This window comes from Nicotiana tabacum, chromosome 13, assembly GCF_000715075.1.
Source record: "Nicotiana tabacum cultivar K326 chromosome 13, ASM71507v2, whole genome shotgun sequence".
In the NCBI taxonomy this organism is placed as follows: domain Eukaryota; kingdom Viridiplantae; phylum Streptophyta; class Magnoliopsida; order Solanales; family Solanaceae; genus Nicotiana; species Nicotiana tabacum.
Genome location: NC_134092.1, coordinates 135435420 through 135455084, shown reverse-complemented (window position 1 = coordinate 135455084; position 19665 = coordinate 135435420). Strand labels below are relative to the sequence as shown.

The window sequence follows — 19665 nt, the reverse complement described above, 5'->3', positions numbered from 1 at the left end:
ACCGAACAAACAAAGAAAGAAAAAGAAAAAAGTACTTAATTAATGCAAGAAAGGAAAAAACAACAAGATATACATAGGATTTGAACCCCCGACCTCACTTAGAGAGGTTCACCCAATAACCATTGCACCATCAGAGGCGGACCCAGGATTTGAGCACGACGGGGCACCACTGTGTGCTAATCACTAGCGAAAAAATTCGGCGCGCAACTCTTTGAAAACTTAATGATTATACTGACGTATCATCCACGTATAAACAAAAGAAGTTCTAAAGAAAAGAAAGCACCGAACAAAGAGATATTTCTTCGCAAAATGGGTGCTATGGGAAGGGAAAATGTTTGATTAAGCATGTTTCGCACTTTAAAATTTCTAGTTTTTTTTAAATAAAATAAAGGGCCAGTGATCAAAACGACGTTCAAACTTTAAAGAAATCAAGATTAAGGGTATGTTAATAGTAAAAAAAAACTAAAGAAGAGTCTTAAACTCTTAGTTTCCACTGCCGAGTCAGAGTCAAAGTGATTGATGAAGAAGGTTGTGGCGTAAGGATTTGTATTTTTCTATTTGTGGAGTGATAAGTTGCAATTTGAAGCTTTTAATTTTAAGGGATGAATTTGATTTTTTTTTTAATTAAGTTGACTATTATGTATTAGAAGTTAGAACTAAACTATAATTGAATTCAAAAGAAAAAGAATAAAGAAAAAAATAAAACAATTTGTTATTAAGTATGAAAGTATGTTGTATTCAATTAGAGTTTAACTAAAAAAAGTAAAGATGGGATTCGAACCCGGATCATCCAGCAAACAAGGGAATTGAAGCGCCCAACATAACCACTTTTTCCATCCGCCTTTTAGTGTCCGGGGCACAACTAAAATATTTAAGGGGTCCTATATAAATGTACAGATATATATAACGTATATATACAAGGTTTTTTCCGAGGCTAACGGGGTCCCGTGACCCCTTTACATGCAACGTATGTCCGCCTCTATGCACTTTGATCTTGGGCGCACGTGCGCGCACACATATATACATATATATTTAAGTACTTTTGAAAAAATATAGCATTACTGTACATGATCTAGGGAGGAGAGCTAGGGTGCGCGTGAATCGGGGCCCCCCACCTAGATATGCCACTGCGGAGACTAAAGCGTGAGAGAAGGGAGTGTGGCATTCAAGTTGGATATGGAATTAAGTAAAAGTTAGAGAGTAGATGAGCGAACAATATGGAGTATTTATGGGAATATATTAAGAAATTAAACAAAAAGATTTATTGATTTTTGAGATATATAGTCGTTAATAATGAAGTGTCTTTAGAGCCATGATTGATTTGGAAGGAAAAAGAGAGTGATGGTTGTGTTTGTGCTTTCTTTATTTTTTCTTCTTGGATTTCCTTGAATTGTCTTTGTTCGTACAACCGTTTTGTGTCATTCTGAGGATCTTATTTGTATGAAAAATTGTATGAAGCACCCATCTACAGAATCAAACTTGTGTCCTAAAGCTTGATAAGGCACCAGTGTGACCGTTGGACTGGGATGCTTCACTTTGCCTAGCGGTGTCATCCTAATTAATTTATCTTCTAATTTCTTTTTTTAATTATTGTTTACACATAATTTTAGTTAATTTTTCAGCCAAGTGGTATCGGATGATACCGCTTGGAGCAACGTGCATCCCCCCTTGTCTGTATTTTCAATACCGAACACAAATCTATTTCATATGCAGGGAATTGTTTGATATATTGTATGTTGTATGTCATGCACTCATGCTTATATATTTGGCTGGGTGAAGTGTAATGCTACTCGTCACGTTGCATGGCAGTTATCGAAGTTGATTTCCGGTGCTTATTTTATACTGCATCTATTTGTTGTACCAGACTGCAAAAACCAAGGTCATACATAGCTGCCTTAATCCTGTTTGGAACGAAGAATTTGATTTCTCCTTTTCAGAACCTGCTGAGGTTCTCAAATTGGTAAGTGTTTCTACCTTTGAATTTCATGTACTTTATGTTGTTATTCATAGAGTTTAATTAGACATACTGCATGCTTATATTTTCCTAAGTTTGCATGTCAACCGACTTATCTTGGATTGTTACCTGAGCCAGTCTGATGTTCCATGATTAGGCATCATGCGTAAATGTTACAACTTTGAAGGTTGGGTAAAGGTGTCCTTAAGCTCTACATACTTATGATGTTTGTATATCTGAGTAGTAGAATGTGATAAACGGAAATATTGGAATCTAGCTGCGGACTAATTGGGAAAGGGGGCATTTCTCGAGTGTTATCTGAGATATATCATCGGAATAAGTGTATATATAGCATTAAGAACTAAAAAAATAATTTTCTTAAAGGTATCATTGGATCCTATATGTTTCACTTGGGGAAATGACCACGAATTACTAATTCTGAATTAAAAGGCCAAGGACGATAATCAGATAATTGTTGATGCGAGACCACAAGCTTAATTTTATACATCTGACAGGTAAAAAAACCCAGAGAAAATTGAGAAAAGGAGAGAAGCTAACGAAGAGAACAACATCACTCATACCCAGTATATTCCCAAAGTGTGGGGTCTAGGGAGAGTAATGTGTACGCAGACCTTACCCCTATCTTGTGTTTTCGATAGACCCTTGGCAAAAAAAGTACTCCCTCTGTTTCAATTTAGATGAGCTAGTTTGACTCGGCACGGAGTTTAAGAGAAAAAAGGGAAACTTTTGAAACTTGTGGTCTTAAAAGCTTAAGGGGTAAAAACTTTGTGGGGCCATGACATTTGTGTGGTTATAAAAACTTCTCATTAAGGGTAAAATGGGTAAAGTGAAAAGTTTAAAGTTGAATTATTTTCAATTATAGAAATGTGTCATTCTTTTTGGAACGGACTAATACGGAAAGTGTGTCATCTAAATTGAAACGGAGGGAGTATTAAAGAAGCCATGTTGAAAATAATGAAGACAAGAAAAGTAACAACAAAATAACACGCAATAAGAAAACCGAAACAAGAGAAAACAACTGGTAGTAATAGAAATCAAAGACTAAGATAAAACAAGAAATGTCATAATAATACTACTGATAAGGAAACGTGAAACAGATACGGTATCCCAAACTTGACTATCTATTAACCTTCTACCCAATCCTCAACCTCCATATCCTTGTATCTAGGGTCATGTCTTCGGTAAGCTAAAGATGTGCCATGTCTTGTCTAATCACTTCTCTCCAATACTTCTTCGGCCTACCTCTACCTCTCCTCAGACCCACAATAGTCAACCTCTTACACCTCCTCGCTGGGCATCTGTGCATCTCCTCTCCACATGCCCAAACCATCTGAGTCTCGCTTACCTCATCTTGTCAACCACGGAGGCTACTCCCACCTTGTCCTGAATATCTTCGTTCCTAATCATATTTCTCCTAGTGTTGCCCACACATTCATCTTAACATACTCATTTTCGCTACTTTTATTTTTTGAGCGCGAGAGTTCTTGATTGACCAACATTTCGCCCCATACGACATAGTTGGTCTAACAATTGTTTTATAGAACTTATCCTTAAGTTTTGGTGGCACTTTTTTAGCACACAAGACAACTAATACGAGCTTCCATTTCACCTACCCAACTCTAATATGACGTGTGACATCATCGTCAATCTCCCCATTTTCTTGGATTATTGACCCCACCCCAGATACTTGAAAGTTCTCTCTTTTGGGGATGACTTGTGTATCAATACTCACTTCCACATCTGCTTCTTGTGTCACGTCACTGAACTTGCACTTTAAGTACTTTGTTTTGGTCCTGCTCAACCTAAAACCTTTGGATTCTAGGGTCTGTCTCCAAACCTCCAGCCTAGCGTTAACAACCACATGTCTCGTCAATCAATACTATGTCATCCTAAAATAGCATACACCATGGCACCTCCCCTTGGATATGCTACTCAATTCATCCATCGCCAAAGCAAGTAAAAAATAGGCTAAGAGCTGATACCTGGTGCAACTCCATCACTACTTGGAAGTGCTCCGAGTCTCCTCCAATTGCTCTTACCCAGTCTTGGCTTCATCATACATGTCCTTAATCGCCCTAATGTATGCCACATGTACACCTCTAGCCTCCAAACATTCCATAGAACCTCCCTCGGAACTTTGTCGTATGTTTTTCTAGGTCAATAAACTAATAAAGAGAACATGAAATGAATAAATAGAAGAGGGAAAACTAAATTGGAGTGAGTGATTGGAAAGACAAAGAGAAAGGTCTTACAAGAAACAGCACTACTCAAAGGTCTATCTCTTGCAGTGCGGACAAGATTTTAGTACAGTAAGCTGATGTTGTGTGGTCTTTCTCCAATGTACTCGCTAGAGTTACCTGGCAACTTCTTTTTTTGAAGCAAAGGAACGTCTCTGTATAGTATCAAGGCTTCTGATATCTTTCATGTCGAGAGAAGTGATATTAATTTGCTGCTGAGATAGGGAGGAAGAGAAGATGAATGTAAAAAGTTGGGGATGTCCAACTTTATGGGTTTTGTTTTGCTTGTACATATATTTTCCCTTGGTAAATAAAATTACTTAATTACCAAAAAAAAAAGTTTGCTGCTGAGATGTTATATAGTAGTTTTGTGGGCAAAATTATATTATGAAGAAAGTGCACACGAACTTTTCAATGTTGCTCAAGGTGTACATCTGGTTGAAGCGGCCATGCAATATATTATCATTCATAGGAATCTGTCTCTGGGATTGTCCACGCTCAAGAATTACACCACAATATCGAGTGGACAAGAAAATGTGATGCTTTGAAGTAATTCAATAGGAGTTAACCATGCGTTTGAATGCAAAAATATAAAAGGCACAAAAGGACTATGTTTAGGATGTTAATTTGGTCCTTTTTTGAGAGGTGGCAACCATCAGTTTTTTTTTTTGGATAAGGTAAAGTATTTTATTTAATAAAGTACCAAGATGGTACACAAAAGTACATGAAAGAAGGCTTAAAGACAGCCTATTACAATTTCCTCCCTAGCATCTATAGAAGGTCCAAGTTTCATTCCACGTTTTCCAATATGCTACGCTTACACCAAAAAAACAAATTATTTAGACATTTGTTCTTAATTCTAGAGATATGGCTTCCTTGTCCTTCAAAACATGACTTGTTTCCTTCCAACCATAACGTCTAAAAGATGCATAGATGGATGATTCTTAAAACTGCTGTTCCCTTTTTACTATACTTTGCTCTGCCAGCTCTCCAAGTTACACCGTGAGCATATTGTAACTGTGTGAAAGATTATATAAAGGCAATTCATGAATGGGTGAAAATTAGTGATTATGCACTTTGGAATAGGTAAACATTACATTACCCATTTCTTACTTAATTTTTCCACCTCTAAGTGGTGATCAGGCAGATAATTTGATGAAACTATGCAAACGAAACAAATAGAAAAACAATCAACCGGGGGGGGGGGTTACAGGGTAGGGGGAGAAGATAATATCAAACCACCCCTTTTAGCTGGCTGTCCAAAAATGTATTCTTCTATACCACGTCGATACCATTTTGTACTAACTTGTTTCCTACTTTCATGGTAAAGTTTGTGATTTGGGAGCCAGAGTTATAAGAGGATTTGTCATTGTTACTTATTAAAGAGAAAAAAAAGGAGATGATCTTCTCATTATAATGATAGCATAGTTTTATTTTCTTATCCTAATGTTTGAACAGATAAGTTAGCCGAACAGGTCTTTAGGTTATCCACAATTATATTTAGGGCATTCTACGAAACTAGCTATTACTGAACTGTCGCTTCACTATTCTGTGATCCTGCTTTGTAGTGGCTGGGCACGCATTTTGCATTTCTATGCTTCCATGATGATTTACATTGTATGTTAAAGATAAACTTAGATGTACAAAAGGTGGGCATTCTGGGAAACTAGCTATTACTGAACTGTTGCTCCACTATTCTGTGATCCTGCTTTGTAGTGGCTGGGCACGCATTTTGCATTTCTATGCTTCCATGATGATTTACATTGTATGTTAAAGATAAACTTAGATGTACAAAAGGTGGGCATTCTGGTAAACTAGCTATTACTGAACTGTTGCTCCACTATTCTGTGATCCTGCTTTGTAGTGGCTGGGCACGCATTTTGCATTTCTATGCTTCCATGATGATTTACATTGTATGTTAAAGATAAACTTAGATGTACAAAAGGTACTGTTCTATGCTAAAAAAAAAAATTCTCCCATGGCTTTATGCCTTGTCTTTAGGGTTGTATATTTTTCTACCTGAAATGGGATCATTATAATGTCCTGAGCAGCCATTTCAAAACTTCATATAAACTTCTTTTCAACTTGTGAATTTTTTATTGTAACAGCAAGTGTTTGATAAAGACCGTTTCAAGGCCGATGACAAAATGGGAAATGCTCATCTCAGCCTTCAGCCTTTAGTTGCTTCTGCTAGATTGAGAAAGATTCTTGGGATTGCCAGTGAAGGGACAACACTGAGGAAGGTTATCCCAGAGAGCGATAACTGTCTAGCAGCAGACAGCAGTATCAATTGGGTGAATGGTGAGGTTGTGCAAGATGTTTGGTTGAGGCTCTGTGAGGTGGAGTCTGGGGATATAGAATTGAAGATCAAATTGATCAATCTTCCCTCTGCAGCTCCCTCCAAGTAAGACAACGATTGATCTGTTGAAGTTAGGGTTGTTTGAGCTGTAGAAAAGATACTTTCTTGTTGTAGCTGGAAAGAGATGTCAAAGATTTAGCATGTGTTTAGTGTGTGGTATGTCCAGTAGCAGAGCCAGAGCTTGTAGCTTCTGTTGGAACTCAAATGTCCATATCTGTAGAATGTACTCGAGAACTAGTTGTGCTCAAGCTAACTCTTCGTCAGAACGTTACTTCTCCTAGTCCTTTACAATAGCTAACGGCAGCCAGATGGAATCAAATCCATTTCTGTGTGCTATCAGACTGATTTGGTTCACTTCTCGAAATAGGTTTGACAAGTGAGACTTGCTCAGTTGGTAAAAGCACCCCCACCCACGACCGTTAGGTCCTGGGTTTGAGTCACGCTGGAGGGGAAGTGTGGAAACACTATAGATCCTCCTAATTTGGGAGGGGTGAAAAAAAAAAAGGTTTTGCTATTCTCCATTTTCGGTTAAGGTCATGAAAATTGGTTAAAGGGTTTCATATATGCTCTACAATAGCATCGGGAAGGGGTACCTTATCACTTGAAGACCAGCGCATGCGTTTAGTCCTTGTTAAAAAATGTAGCTCAAAGTAACAATATAAAACAAGAAGATAAGTAATAGAATAGTAGAAGAAGAGATAACTTTCTTATTTCATCAAGTGTTCAAGTGTATTTTATATCATATTTCATGCCTCTATTTATACTATTACATCGAAGGATACAAAAGGATTGTCCTAAACATGACATTAACAATTGAGATAATGGGGGAAGATTGGGGGAGGGGTTATGGAGGTGTGAGAGTTACAATCATAATAGTGATGAGTAGTGGGAGATTATTTACATCATGGGTGAAAGTAGTGGGAGTAGTGGACATCCAACTTTTCCTTCGTTAGAGGTCTCAACATGGTAGCCATTTTGGCGAATAGCTTTGAAACTCAACAAGTTTCTTTGAGATTTACTACAATACAATGCATTATTAATAGTCAATATTGTTCCTCCAGGAAGTAACAAGGTTGCTCTTCCAGAGCCCTCAATTAATTTTGTACTTCTAGATATTATATTAATATAGGCCTTTTTTATAACCAAATAAGAGAAATTTCTTCTCTTTATATTGTGTGAGTTGTAGCACTATCCAAAAGGCATAAATCTTCATTATTCATCTTGGATCCAATTGAAGATTGGGAAATTTTATTTTCTTCATAAAAATAAAAGTACACCATAAGAAATACGGAAAAACTAACAATACAACTTAAGTACTAATTGAAAATAAAAACAAATACTGAAAATAAAATAACAACATAATTGCATTCCACAGTAAAATGATCTAACTTTAGTTTTGATCCCTAAAGAAGTCTTCAACTTCCAAATGAGTAAGATCATCGAGGCCTTCAAAATCATCTTTATTCAAAACAAAATTTGCTTTGGCATTATCATCATTTTAGTTTGAAGGCCCTGCCTCAAAATCATTTTTAAAGGTCAAGTGAGACTCCGCTGGGGCATTAGCAGAAGATGCTCCAATATTATTTGCTTTTATTTTGATAAAGCCTGACAAAATACTCAGGTGCACGACATTCAATTTTCCAGCGACCTTTCATGCCACAGCGGTGCCAGTTAACGCTTTTGCCTCTTGAAGGATTGTTTTGAGAACCCATATTGTTCTCTCGTTTGCCATGACCACCACAATGACGATTATTATATCGTCTCTTTCTATTGCCATGCCCACGTATATTCATATGGTCATGATAATTATTCTGTCTTTTTCTAGACTTATCACGTCTCGCTACCATATTCGCTTCAGGTATTGGAGCTGACCATGTGAGATGGGCTTCATGATTTTTCATCAAAAGGGTATTATGTTGCTTAGCCACTAGAAGACATGAGATCAATTCTGAATACTTTTTAAAACCCTTTTCACGGTATCGCTGCTGTAATACCATATTTGAGGCATGAAAAGTCGTAAGAATCTTTTCCAACAAATCCTCATCATTCATAACATCCCCATATAATTTTAATTGGGAAGTTATTCGAAATTACGGTCTTAAAATCTTGCAATCCTAAGTGCATCCGCTCATATCGAGCCCTTGGCAATACTGTAGCCTTAAGGTCATACCTTTCTTTCATACCAGTCCACAATTCAAGTGGATCTTTCACTGTCAAATATTCAACCTTCAAACCTTCATCTAAATGATGACGAAGGAAAATCATGGTTTTTGCTTTGTCCTGGCTTGATGCCTCATTACCCTGAGTAATGGTGTCACCAAGACCTTTAGCGGCTAAGTGAATCTCAACATCGAGAACCTATGATAGGTAATTCTTTCCAGAAATGTCAAGTGCCACAAACTCAAGCTTTGACAAATTCGACATAGTGAACTATCAAAGAAGATAAATAATTAGAAATCACTAGGATAAAAGCCTAAAGAAACGATTGACATAATATCAAAATTTTGATCTATATACACTAAAGTGATAATTCCATAGAAAAGAATACTATTTTTTTCCTTCAAATTATTAATATATCTTTGATTTTAACTAGAACAAAAATGTCTTCTAACTTTTAACACAATTTCAATTGTCGAACAACATATAACAAGTATTCTTCTCTCATTTCATTCTATTAACATGAAAATTAGCAACTTTCACGTGACAATCATGTAAACAACTTAAAATAAAGAAACATAGAATTCTCTACTTTTACACATGTTTAGAGATATGAGAAATTATAAAACTGCATATTAAAGACAATAATCATGAAATCAAAATATACAACGAAGAAAACAGAATGAACAAACATACTTGAACAATGAAATGAGCTAAACTTCGTGCTGATAACGTGTTAAAAAATGTAGCTAAAAGTAACAATATAAAACAAGAAGATAAGTAATAGAATAAGAGAAGAAGAGATAACTTTCTTATTTCATCAAGTGTTTCCCATATCACATTTCATGCGTCTATTTATACTATTACATAGAAGGTTACAAAAGAATTATCTTAAACATGACATTAACTATTGAGATCATGGGGAGGGGTTATGGATGTGTGGGAGTTACAATCATAATCTATATATAATTAAAAGCCAAAGAAAAAGGCACCACATTAAGCCGAGTGGCAGCCTAGAAAAAGCAACATGGCATAAGTAATTAATACTTAGTTATTTAGTTAATAGTTAGTTATTGGTTATTGTTTTTGAATTAAAATATCTATAAAATAATAAAATTAAATATGTTATAATAAAAAACAAAAAATTTTAAAAAATTGTCCATTTCAAAATTTTTAAAAAATGTCCATTTGTTGACTCCATCTGAGTCAAAATACCTTCTAAATTCAAGCAAAGATAATTTTCTATCGCATTATTCTTTTATCATTATTATAAGCCAAGACTAATCTTTATCTCATATGGGACTTTTAAAATAAAATACATGATTATAAATGAACCACTTTATGATTTTCATTAAGAATTATACGTAAGAAAATCCAGAAGATTGTAAGATTTTTTAGATTCATTTAATTATAAGATTCATCCCCAAAAATTATTCAACAAGTTAATGCTAAATTAAGAAAATTCCCAATTACTGTGCCATGAGCCATACATTTTCTGAAGGCTGTCGTTTCTGCGGCCATTTCTCCTCAACTACCATCTGTATGGTGAGCAATGAAGCCATTCTTTTTGCGCTTATTCCGCAAATACCTTTAAAGATTCTTGGAAGGGAAGTACTGTGTCCAACAAATAATTAAAAGAAAAAAAAACAAGATCTCAAACCTCGTATATTCCTAAAAGTAAAACGGCTGCTTTATGCCATTGCATGATGCAATAAAACACTTTTAGATATATGAACCACCCTCCTCCTAACCATCTTCGTCTTTTTCCCTTTTTTGTTTTCTTACCGCTATCATTTCTCTTCCCAACACGGAGAAATCAAGACAAGGACCTGAAGTTGAAGCTTTGAGTTCTACCACACATCTTACGTATATATAACACAAAGGCATCTCGACATCATTGAGATACCTATGATAAAACATTAGCCATAAGGCAGTCTGTTGGATCCTGACATCTCCTTCTTTTTAACGAAGAAGTGAGCCGCTTGCTAATTAACCTGTCAGGTTCATTTTTACCTTTTCTATACTCCATCCTTTAGTTATATCTGATTTATTGCATTCCTGCAATGTGAATATAACGATCACATGGTTAGCATTGGACACCATAATCTCGAGTCCATCTCGTTTCTCTAATGGTTGGTTGACCATATTAGCAGTAAAATTTCCACCTGCAGATTCTTTCAATTCTTGAATAGGAACATATTGGCTCTGGGAATGGGAAGAGTCAAAATTCTGGAATAATTATTATATTGTATATTGGTTCTAGATGATGAGGGAGGGGGGGTTTTGGTTTGGATAAGAAAACGTAATGACACGGGTCAGATTGTCAAACTTGTTTTCGAATGGTTTTATGGTGCATTAGTTTTAAAACTTGGAAACTCATAATTCATTTAACATGCCATGGTATGTATGTATGTATGATCTTTTGCAGGATTCAGCAGGAGGAATTACAAGAAAGACACAATGTTGAGAAACAGGCGGCAAAATGGGTCAGGCTCTCCAAGATCTACAACGTCGAGTCCAACAGGTTCGCCGAGAATAATAGTAACTCGAAGCATCGGTGGTTCCCCTAGAAGCGAGGTGGGAGAGATTGATACGAGATCACCTTTCCAATCCGTCAGAGCTGCTGTTAGTTTGTTTGGCGAAGCTGGTACCGGTTCCTCCCCCAAGGCTAAGCCTCTTACCTTTAAGAAATCAAAAACCGCTGAAGAGGTAGGTATGCAATAACACGTCTGGGAGTAATAGCTAGTATATAGTAAAGTCATTCTCACATATACTAATAAATAAATAACACGTGACTTGATTGTGGTTTTATAGAAGGAGAGTCAGCTTAACTTGGCCCTCAGAGAACTTGATAGCCTCAAACAACAGATAAAAAGCACAGAAACTACAAAAGGTAATGCTCTCCGTGAGCTGGAAAATGCCAAGATAACTCTGCAGGAACTCACAAGCCAGCTCGAAACGTTATGCAAATCAAAGCAAGCAGCCATTGAGGCAACCGAAGCTGCAAAGGCACGAGCCAGACAACTCCAAGATGAGAAATCCAACAGCGAGCTAGATGAGCATCGATATCTGCTTGTTGCAAATAAAGAACAATCTCCTCTTAGGACAGCTAAGGAAGAAGCAGAGAAGAAAATCAGGGACGAAAATCTAGTGGAGAAGCTTGAGGAAACTAATAAGGCGATTGAAAGCTTGCAAGAACAACTCAACAATGTCCGTACCTCGGATTTGGATTCTTTTGCCAAAGCAAGTTCAGAGCTTGATCGTACTAAAAAGGCATTTCAAGAGATAGTAGCCGAAGAAAGGTTTTTCAGAAGCCTGGTGGATTCCTTTCAATCAGAATTAGATAGCTTCAAGGGACATAACTCTCAACTTAAAAAGAAGGCAGATGAAGCAGAAGCCCTTGCTGAGAACTTGCGGTTAGATCTTGATAACAGCAAGAAAGAGCTTGAAGCGAAAACGCCAAAGGGAGAAATCCAACAGTTTACTTCCGAGGCTGTTCATTTTCTACAGGAAGCAGAAGAGATGAAGAAGAAGGCGGAATTACTCAGACAAGAGGCTGTAACAGCTCGAGCTGAAGTCAAGGAAGCAGAGGAAAGACTGAAAGTTGCAGCTGCAGAGACGCTCGCAAGTGATCAGATTCACAATTCATCAATAACAGAAGACGCTTCTGATCTGATAAGCTCAGAGTCTAACAGAAAGATCAAATTGGCAGTTGAGAAATACGAAGCTTTAAGCAAAAAAGTGGAAGAAATCAGAAATGAGGCTGACATAAAGGTTGCTACTGCCATGGCTCAAGTAGAGACCATTACTGCCAATGAAAAGGAAGCACTCGTGAAAGTGGAGGCAGGTCTGAAAGAGAAGCGGGACATAGAAATTGCAATCAAGGAAGCTTTAAAGGCAGCAGAGATGGCCGAGGCAGCCAAAAAGGTCCTTGAGGGACAACTGAAGAAAAAAACATCAAAAGCAATAAGATCACGTAGCTGGAGAATCTTCTAATAGAAAGGAAGTGACAGTTTTGTGATCATCCATGCACAATATGAGAACCAGAATTCAAGTTGAGAACCTTTCTTTTTTGATAAACAAGTCTAAGATTTTATTAATATGGCAAAAGGGGCACCGACTGATTGCTTGTGCATAACTGAGAGATACATGAAGCAAATTTCCTACCCTCCCATATGGGACATTTGTTTTGTTTATGCTGCATTTCTGTTACTTTAACCAATTTGTTTGCACTGAAACTATGTATAAAATGTCTTTAAAGCAGCGTTCTATTCTTCTTGCTTCAGTTAGTATGACGTCTTTAGCTAAACTAACTTAGTAATCTTCATTGTTCCCATAAATATACCAAAGATTGCTTACAAATTAGTCCGGTCCTGCCATATTTCACAATTGCATAAACAAAAAAAATAGATCTGTGATCATCAACCAGCTTTAAGGATTAATTGAACATTATTGCTATAATACCAATACATAGTATATAGAAGGTCCAACATCAGAGACGGATAAACATTTATTAATACATGCGATAAACGAATAGTATCTCCTACAAGAGCTCGAGGCTCGAGCAACATATACCTCTATGTACATCTAAGATAACAATTATAAATGTCATCCACGTATCCCCAATACTTAGTGGTTTTATGTTGAAGACGCACCTCGTGCAATTAGAATACATAAAAATTTGAGGCTACTAATTAGAAGAAAGCCCTCTGTTGACTGCATGAGCTATTAATTAATAAGTATACTTACATGAGGATCCAGAATTGTTAGCCGGTAAAGTGCATGATGGCCCACAAACTCTTATTTTAGGATGTTATCGGACCAAAACTTTCTATACTCGATGATCATCAATATTAAGTTCATCTAACGACTGAACGAGCCCATTCTGATTATCAAATTTTTGAAATTCTGATGCCAATGTCTGAACAAACTCAGTCCCCTCGGTGACCTCATCAGGAAAATTCACATGGACAGAGCCCTGTTTAATAGGCCTAACAGGTTTACGAAGCAAAGCCTGCTGCTTTATGTAATCATAAAGTTGCTGGTGAAATGGATGATCCAAGGAATAACAATTTTGATTCGAGCTGCCTGAGTATCTGGAAGATCCAGAACCTTCTCTCCGGCAAAAATGGGGGAGCGAGGAATAGTCCATGATCTACACATGTTACCAGACAAGACGGTTAGATCTCTCAACAACTCCGAGAATAGGTAATACAAGATAACCTTCTCAAATAGATCACTGAAACCAGAAGTTGTTTATCCAAGTGGTGCACTCACAATCATGAACTACACTACAGACTAAGGAACCATAGGGGTATATTTAGGACAAGTGACGTATTTTTCCTAGTTACAACTGATCAGTGTTGCTTGTATCTCTAAACCAGTGTCTGGATGGCTATACCATTTTCTATAAGATGGGAAGTCTGAATAGCTGCTTTCTTTATTAGTTCACCAATTTTCTATAGCCAAAATGTAGCTACGTCCTCCTAGAAGAAGATGACAACTAAACAATGGTAAAAGAACAACTACCTTCAATAAATCATCCTGTCCACAACCTGATAAAACCTGAACCTTTTTTCTTGTCCTCTCCTGCAGCAGAGGCTTGACGACCTAATGAAATCATAACAGATTAGAGAATTTAGTCATTCAAAACATGTAATCTCTTCTAAATTTGCAAGAAATAATTGATAAAAGAGTACTGAAAAAGCAAAAGACATAAATAACAGACAAACCTTCCAACAAGCTGAAAAGATATATGGAGCATTCACAATGTAGTATGTAACTACCTTCTCCGGGTAATTTAGGTCATCAATGGAGGAAATTATAGTCAACAGCTGAACGAGGGAAATAACAATAAGTTAATATATTTTGCTCCAAATATTAACAGCAGTGGCTCCAAGGTAATTCTCAAATAAGTATATGTATCTGTCTATATGGTTAGAGATAGTCTTGCAACTACATATTCTTCTAGCAAAACAAATATTCTTGTTCTTTGCTCTAGCCGGAAAGTTCTCTAAGAACTTAAAAAAAACTAAAAGTGAAATCTTCGAGATCAACAATCAGCAACATTTGGTATTTTCCCACAATTTCATTGATCAAATAATATTTTGAAAGAGCGTAACTAAAGGAGGGTAGAACTCTTACTGGAATATACCTTTATTTGGTTTAGAGCTGAAAGTTTCAAGCCGGTCATGTCTAAAACCTTCAGACATTTGACTATGTGTTTCCCATACTTCTTACCTGCAGCAGGCTGTGACAGATGAACCAACTTAGTAAAATGCAAGGGATTATAAGTACACACACACAAAGGAAGGGATTTATGAATCCTTTTTACCAAAACCACGCGATCTCGATATTCATTAATCTGAATGTGCGATTGGACGTAATAATGGACCTGAAATGACGAACTCTTGTTACTTGTTTTATCAGCAGAGCTATAGTTACTATAATGAAAGAGTCAAAACAAGGAAAACCCAGGAGTTCCAAGCATAAAAACCTCCCTCCCCCAGGATAAAACAAATAAGACAATGAACTGAGAACTCTATAACCAAAGCTAAAGAAAAACGTCTTACCGGAGGCATGAAATTTTGCGGAAATTTCAAGTCATGTCCATGAGGTAACAAGTCAGTACAATTTTTATTATAGACATACCGGGGGCATGATTGATATGTCAAATGTTAATTAAGTCATCCACCAAACTATTTCACTAATGCAACGTGTAAAATTATAATTGCCTCATGGAACATAACTATCATGAAAATCTGATCCTAATTCGACATACGCCATTTAAAATTATATTGCGCATGAAATTGAATGTTGAGGTTCATACACGAGATGAGGGATTATTTGATATATTTTTAGACAATTATGAATACTTGCAATTTTCTGGGTAGCTGTAGGCTATGCAAGAAAATTAGATATATTAAATAAAATATCCTGTCCAATCTGTATTTCGTCAACTAACCTGTGGTACTTCTTATGCTAGAGACAAGGGACAAGTTAACCTTCAGAAACACATTTTGAACTTATTCGTCCACAAATAATATTCCCCCCCACTCTCCCCACTGCCCTCCCCTCCCTCCACACACACGAAAAAAAAAACAGAGAAAAAGAAAAAGCAAGGAAAATTCAGCCAATAAAGGTTCTGAAACTAATCCAATGAGTACACCTCCATTATCCACAAATCAAACACCCTACTCGAATCTCAACAAGAAGTTCATGAACAAGTAAATGCACATGAAATCTTATAGACTAGAGGGAAGATAAGAATCTCAATGACCCTTACAGATGCTTTGTCATATGTGCTGAGACCTGCACCAAAAGCGAATACCGGAAGGCCCTGAAAAAGAGGATAACGGCATTCTCAAATAGTTATGAAGTCCCTAGGAGCATCAATAGCAAAAGATGACAATAATGTGTGTCACAACATTATTTCAGAAATGGGTACCTCTCTCGTGTAACCTGACATCCCTATTAGCTGAGAGTCACGAATTGCTCTGTAAAGCTCAGTAGGAACGATAGGCTTCTGAGGTAGCAAATAAAGAAGAATCAACATTAGACTCAGTAATGTAATAATTTGGAAAGTAGCAAAAATTTTCAGGATACGTTCAACAATAATTAAAATATAATATAAAATACAACTAATGCGAGCATAAAAGAATGTATAATAGCATAAAATACAACCAACTCTTGTGAAAAAAGTATGTATGTGTGAACAGTTTCAACTGCACTCCTAAGCATAATTGAGGAAGCACAATTTAAAAGGTAGCGGACCTTCTGAAAAGATTTTCTACTGGTCTATACCACCATAAAACCCACATCTAAAGTCTAACTCAGTTAAATTCCTGTCTTACAAGCCAAACTAGTAGCACGGTGTTAGGCTCTTAGCTCTATAAATAGTAAAGACTAGACTTGATAAGGACAGGAACCTTTACAACTGATTGCCACAACAAAAATATCAAAATTCTAGAATACTCACCGCTAAAATATCATCTATCTCACTTTGGACCCTCCACGTCAAAGAATCAACCAACTGAAACATTAGAAAATATAAGTATCGGGTATGAAAGATCATTTACTCCAATACATGGAAGGCAAATTAAAAAGTCTTAAAAGAGTAGGTTTTGACCATTTTATGGGCCTTTTCAACATTGCCCTCTCTTGCCATTAGGAAGCGCACATATGTGTCCCTTGGACAGCCTTGATGAATATTCTGCAAGTAGAGAGAGAAGATTATCTAATGAACCACTCATTAATTATAACACAATGGCTTAGATGCAAACTTGAAATGAACAATCAATCCAATTTCCACTGATTCCTATCATTCACTTCAAAATTTTAGCTAAACTAAGAATACTCACACACAACAACAGATATGACGTGAACTTTAGGTAGCAGTGCAAAACAGAATTGTTATAATCCTTTTGTTTACTCATTTCCTTTTACTTTTAAATAGGCAAAATACCAAAACCAATTTTACAATTTTTCATAGCAGTGCGGAACAGATACGAAAATTGTTATTTCAAAAAATTGGAGTTTTAGAACCATCGTAAGGCTAGATGGTGAATCAGGGATAAGGTTTCAATTATATTCTATCCCCAAAATATGACTGGTCTCAACCGACAGCAAAAAGTCCTAAAACCAGACATAAATTAAGAGTTCCAACAACAAACCTATCACTAATCATTATTGGTTTAACTCTAATATTAAGGAAAAAGTCAAAAGATATCTGCTTTATTAACATCTTTGAAAATTAGGCCAAAAGCCAAATAAATTAAGATATATCACACAATTAACGTCAAAATGTCGGTGCTAGTAACAAGGAAGAAGAAATGTCGCAGCAGGCTAATATAAGAGAATTTTTTAATAAAAGTAAAGAAAGTAAGGAAATTAAACTCTACATAGTGTTAAGAGGGACACGAGGAAAAAGGGGTGAACCTGAAAAGTATTTTTGAGTGCTTCATCAACTACTGCGCTCAGAAATGAAATGGGTCAGGAAACAGAAAAAATCGATGAGTCAATCAGTGTTAAAAGGAAGGAAAGATCGTGCTACCTTGCTCCATTAAAGCTGTTTCAAACTGGGTGATCGTTTCTTCTGAAATCACACACATGTTGCTAGAGCTCAGTGAATTATCACTGCTCTCATTCAATCTCTATAACTCACTCCTATTTAATAATGAACAGCAGCGACAGAGAGAGAAAGAGATATAGAGAGAGAGATGGAGAAATACAAGTAAAGATTCCACCTTTGTGTGTGTGAGAGAGGGGGAAGGGGGTGGAGGAGAGAGTTTTGATGTTTTATGAATGAAGGGTCAAGATTCAAGAAAGGTATGCTTTTACTTTTCTCTCTTTCAACTTTCCATCAATGCTCTCATCCTTTTTTTTTCCTCTCTTTTCTCATCATGGAAAATAAAGGGACAATAAAGATGGCTTTTGTTACAAAACTGACGCAAGGAGGAGACTTTGAATGAAGCCTTGAGATTAAATGTATTCTAGCAGTCTCTCTACTCAACCAAAGTCATCTTCAGAAGCAAAATTTCTAAATATATGTTCTAAATATATGTTCCCTTCTAAAAAAAAAAGACACCAAATGTTCACGTTGTAGGTGTGGCTATTGAGAACCACCACAAGTCAAGATTTTAAGCGACACTACACCTAATTGACGCCAAGCCCTCCAACCGACACTTTTAAAAGAAAAGAGACACCACAGTTTTGACTGCAAATTATTCTTACTTTGTGTTTATTATCACATGATCATAAACTTATGACAAGTCTCATTACTATTGGTAAATTAAATAAAATTAATGCATGCACCATAAGTAAGAATTTAGTCCTAAAATGATCACCAATTAATGTGACGGTATGCTCAAGTTAATTGACTTAGGTAGGTCAAATACAAAACGATAAAGAGAAGAAATTACATGCCTATTTCCTCAACATTAATGTTTGGCTCAATTATTTGACCTCTTTACAGTCTCCCCTAGTTTTAGAAGACAATTGCTTGTCCTCATCTTTAAAGACAATTATCATTTCAAATTCTAGTATGCACGAAACTCCAATTCTTTTAAATATTCTATTCTATGGCTCTCTCTTAGAAGATGCATGTGTTTGATTATAGGCACCGGAAGCTATTACAGTATTATATTCACGTCTAAATTAAACAATTAGCACATACGGAGATTATATGAGTTATTTCTTAAAGCGCGAATAAAGCAGATTAATCTTAGTCTCCAGTTCCAGAGTAGCAAGACCGCGATCACAGCAAAACGTTCCACAGTAGAAGAAGACTGTGTTACCCAAATAATACCCAGAAAGAGAGAATATCGGGTGGGCAAAATTCCAAGGCAAAAACGAGTACAAAAACGGCCAGCCCTATATGGGATATATATAGCTACGTGTTTTAGGTTAAAACCCTTTTCCAAAACCTGTTAGGTTTTTTTCTTCCACTAAGGAAATGTTTCCTTTATTTTCTATTATTTAGGCACAGTAGGGACCACATAATTTAATTAACAAGACTCCCTATTATGGAATTAATTTTAAAATTTGAAATTAATTTCTACCATAATAAATTACGAATTATTCCACTAAAAATTTGTAATTGCACTCCTTAGTTCAATTTCGAAATTCTTCCATAAAACCTTATTTAACTCCTTATGTTAAGATTCAGATACTAATCAATCAAATTAAATTACTGATAATTTAATTTATTGATTACTTTCTTTAGACTTTCGCTTAACTTATTTCATGTGTCGGATACAAAATTCACCGGCCGGGTTTACACATGAAAACTTATAAGCTTTCATAAAGGAGTATCATCAATATCAAAACCCGATACATGGATTCTTTCAACTAATTATTACTTCGCCAATGTGTATTATTATTGTCCAATTTACCAGGTTTATTGACCCACGAAAGAATCTCGCCTTTTAATAAATCAA

General features: G+C 36.2%; 4 protein-coding genes across 6 annotated transcripts; 2 read left to right on the top strand and 2 right to left on the bottom strand.

Annotated features, from left to right (window-relative positions):
• Window positions 1-1864: 1864 nt before the first annotated feature.
• Window positions 1865-6834, top strand: LOC107786304 (protein C2-DOMAIN ABA-RELATED 11; the record flags this gene model as incomplete). Its single annotated transcript, XM_075228592.1, is given in 2 exon segments — window positions 1865-1960; window positions 6321-6834. Coding segments are annotated over 2 exon segments (396 nt in total), but the record flags the coding sequence as incomplete, so codon positions are not given.
• A 1317-nt stretch (window positions 6835-8151) lies between these two features.
• LOC107786301 (uncharacterized) lies at window positions 8152-10873 on the bottom strand. The gene is made up of 3 exons (XM_075229061.1): window positions 10742-10873; window positions 8666-8929; window positions 8152-8556 (listed from the first exon to the last, which is right to left on the bottom strand). The coding sequence occupies exons 1-3, from the start codon at window positions 10871-10873 to the stop codon at window positions 8152-8154; spliced, it is 801 nt and encodes a 266-aa protein (XP_075085162.1).
• LOC107760470 (WEB family protein At5g55860-like) lies at window positions 10590-13013 on the top strand. 3 transcript variants are annotated; one of them, XM_075228591.1, is made up of 3 exons: window positions 10590-10724; window positions 11157-11437; window positions 11543-13013. In XM_075228591.1, exons 2-3 carry the CDS (start codon window positions 11189-11191, stop codon window positions 12722-12724), a joined length of 1431 nt encoding a protein of 476 aa, XP_075084692.1. In that variant the 5' UTR covers window positions 10590-10724; window positions 11157-11188; the 3' UTR covers window positions 12725-13013. The 3 variants fall into 3 exon arrangements, with proteins under 3 accessions (XP_075084692.1, XP_075084690.1, XP_075084691.1); XM_075228589.1 differs by having other exon boundaries at window positions 10590-10729; XM_075228590.1 differs by having other exon boundaries at window positions 10628-10860.
• Window positions 13014-13158: 145 nt separating this feature from the next.
• Window positions 13159-18388, bottom strand: LOC107786303 (phosphatidylinositol/phosphatidylcholine transfer protein SFH2). Its single transcript, XM_016607765.2, has 11 exons — window positions 17781-18388; window positions 17666-17697; window positions 16857-16940; window positions 16707-16760; window positions 16176-16253; window positions 16014-16067; window positions 15063-15122; window positions 14883-14978; window positions 14461-14562; window positions 14258-14338; window positions 13159-13883 (listed from the first exon to the last, which is right to left on the bottom strand). The coding sequence occupies exons 1-11, from the start codon at window positions 17836-17838 to the stop codon at window positions 13560-13562; spliced, it is 1023 nt and encodes a 340-aa protein (XP_016463251.1). The 5' UTR covers window positions 17839-18388; the 3' UTR covers window positions 13159-13559.
• Window positions 18389-19665: the final 1277 nt, after the last annotated feature.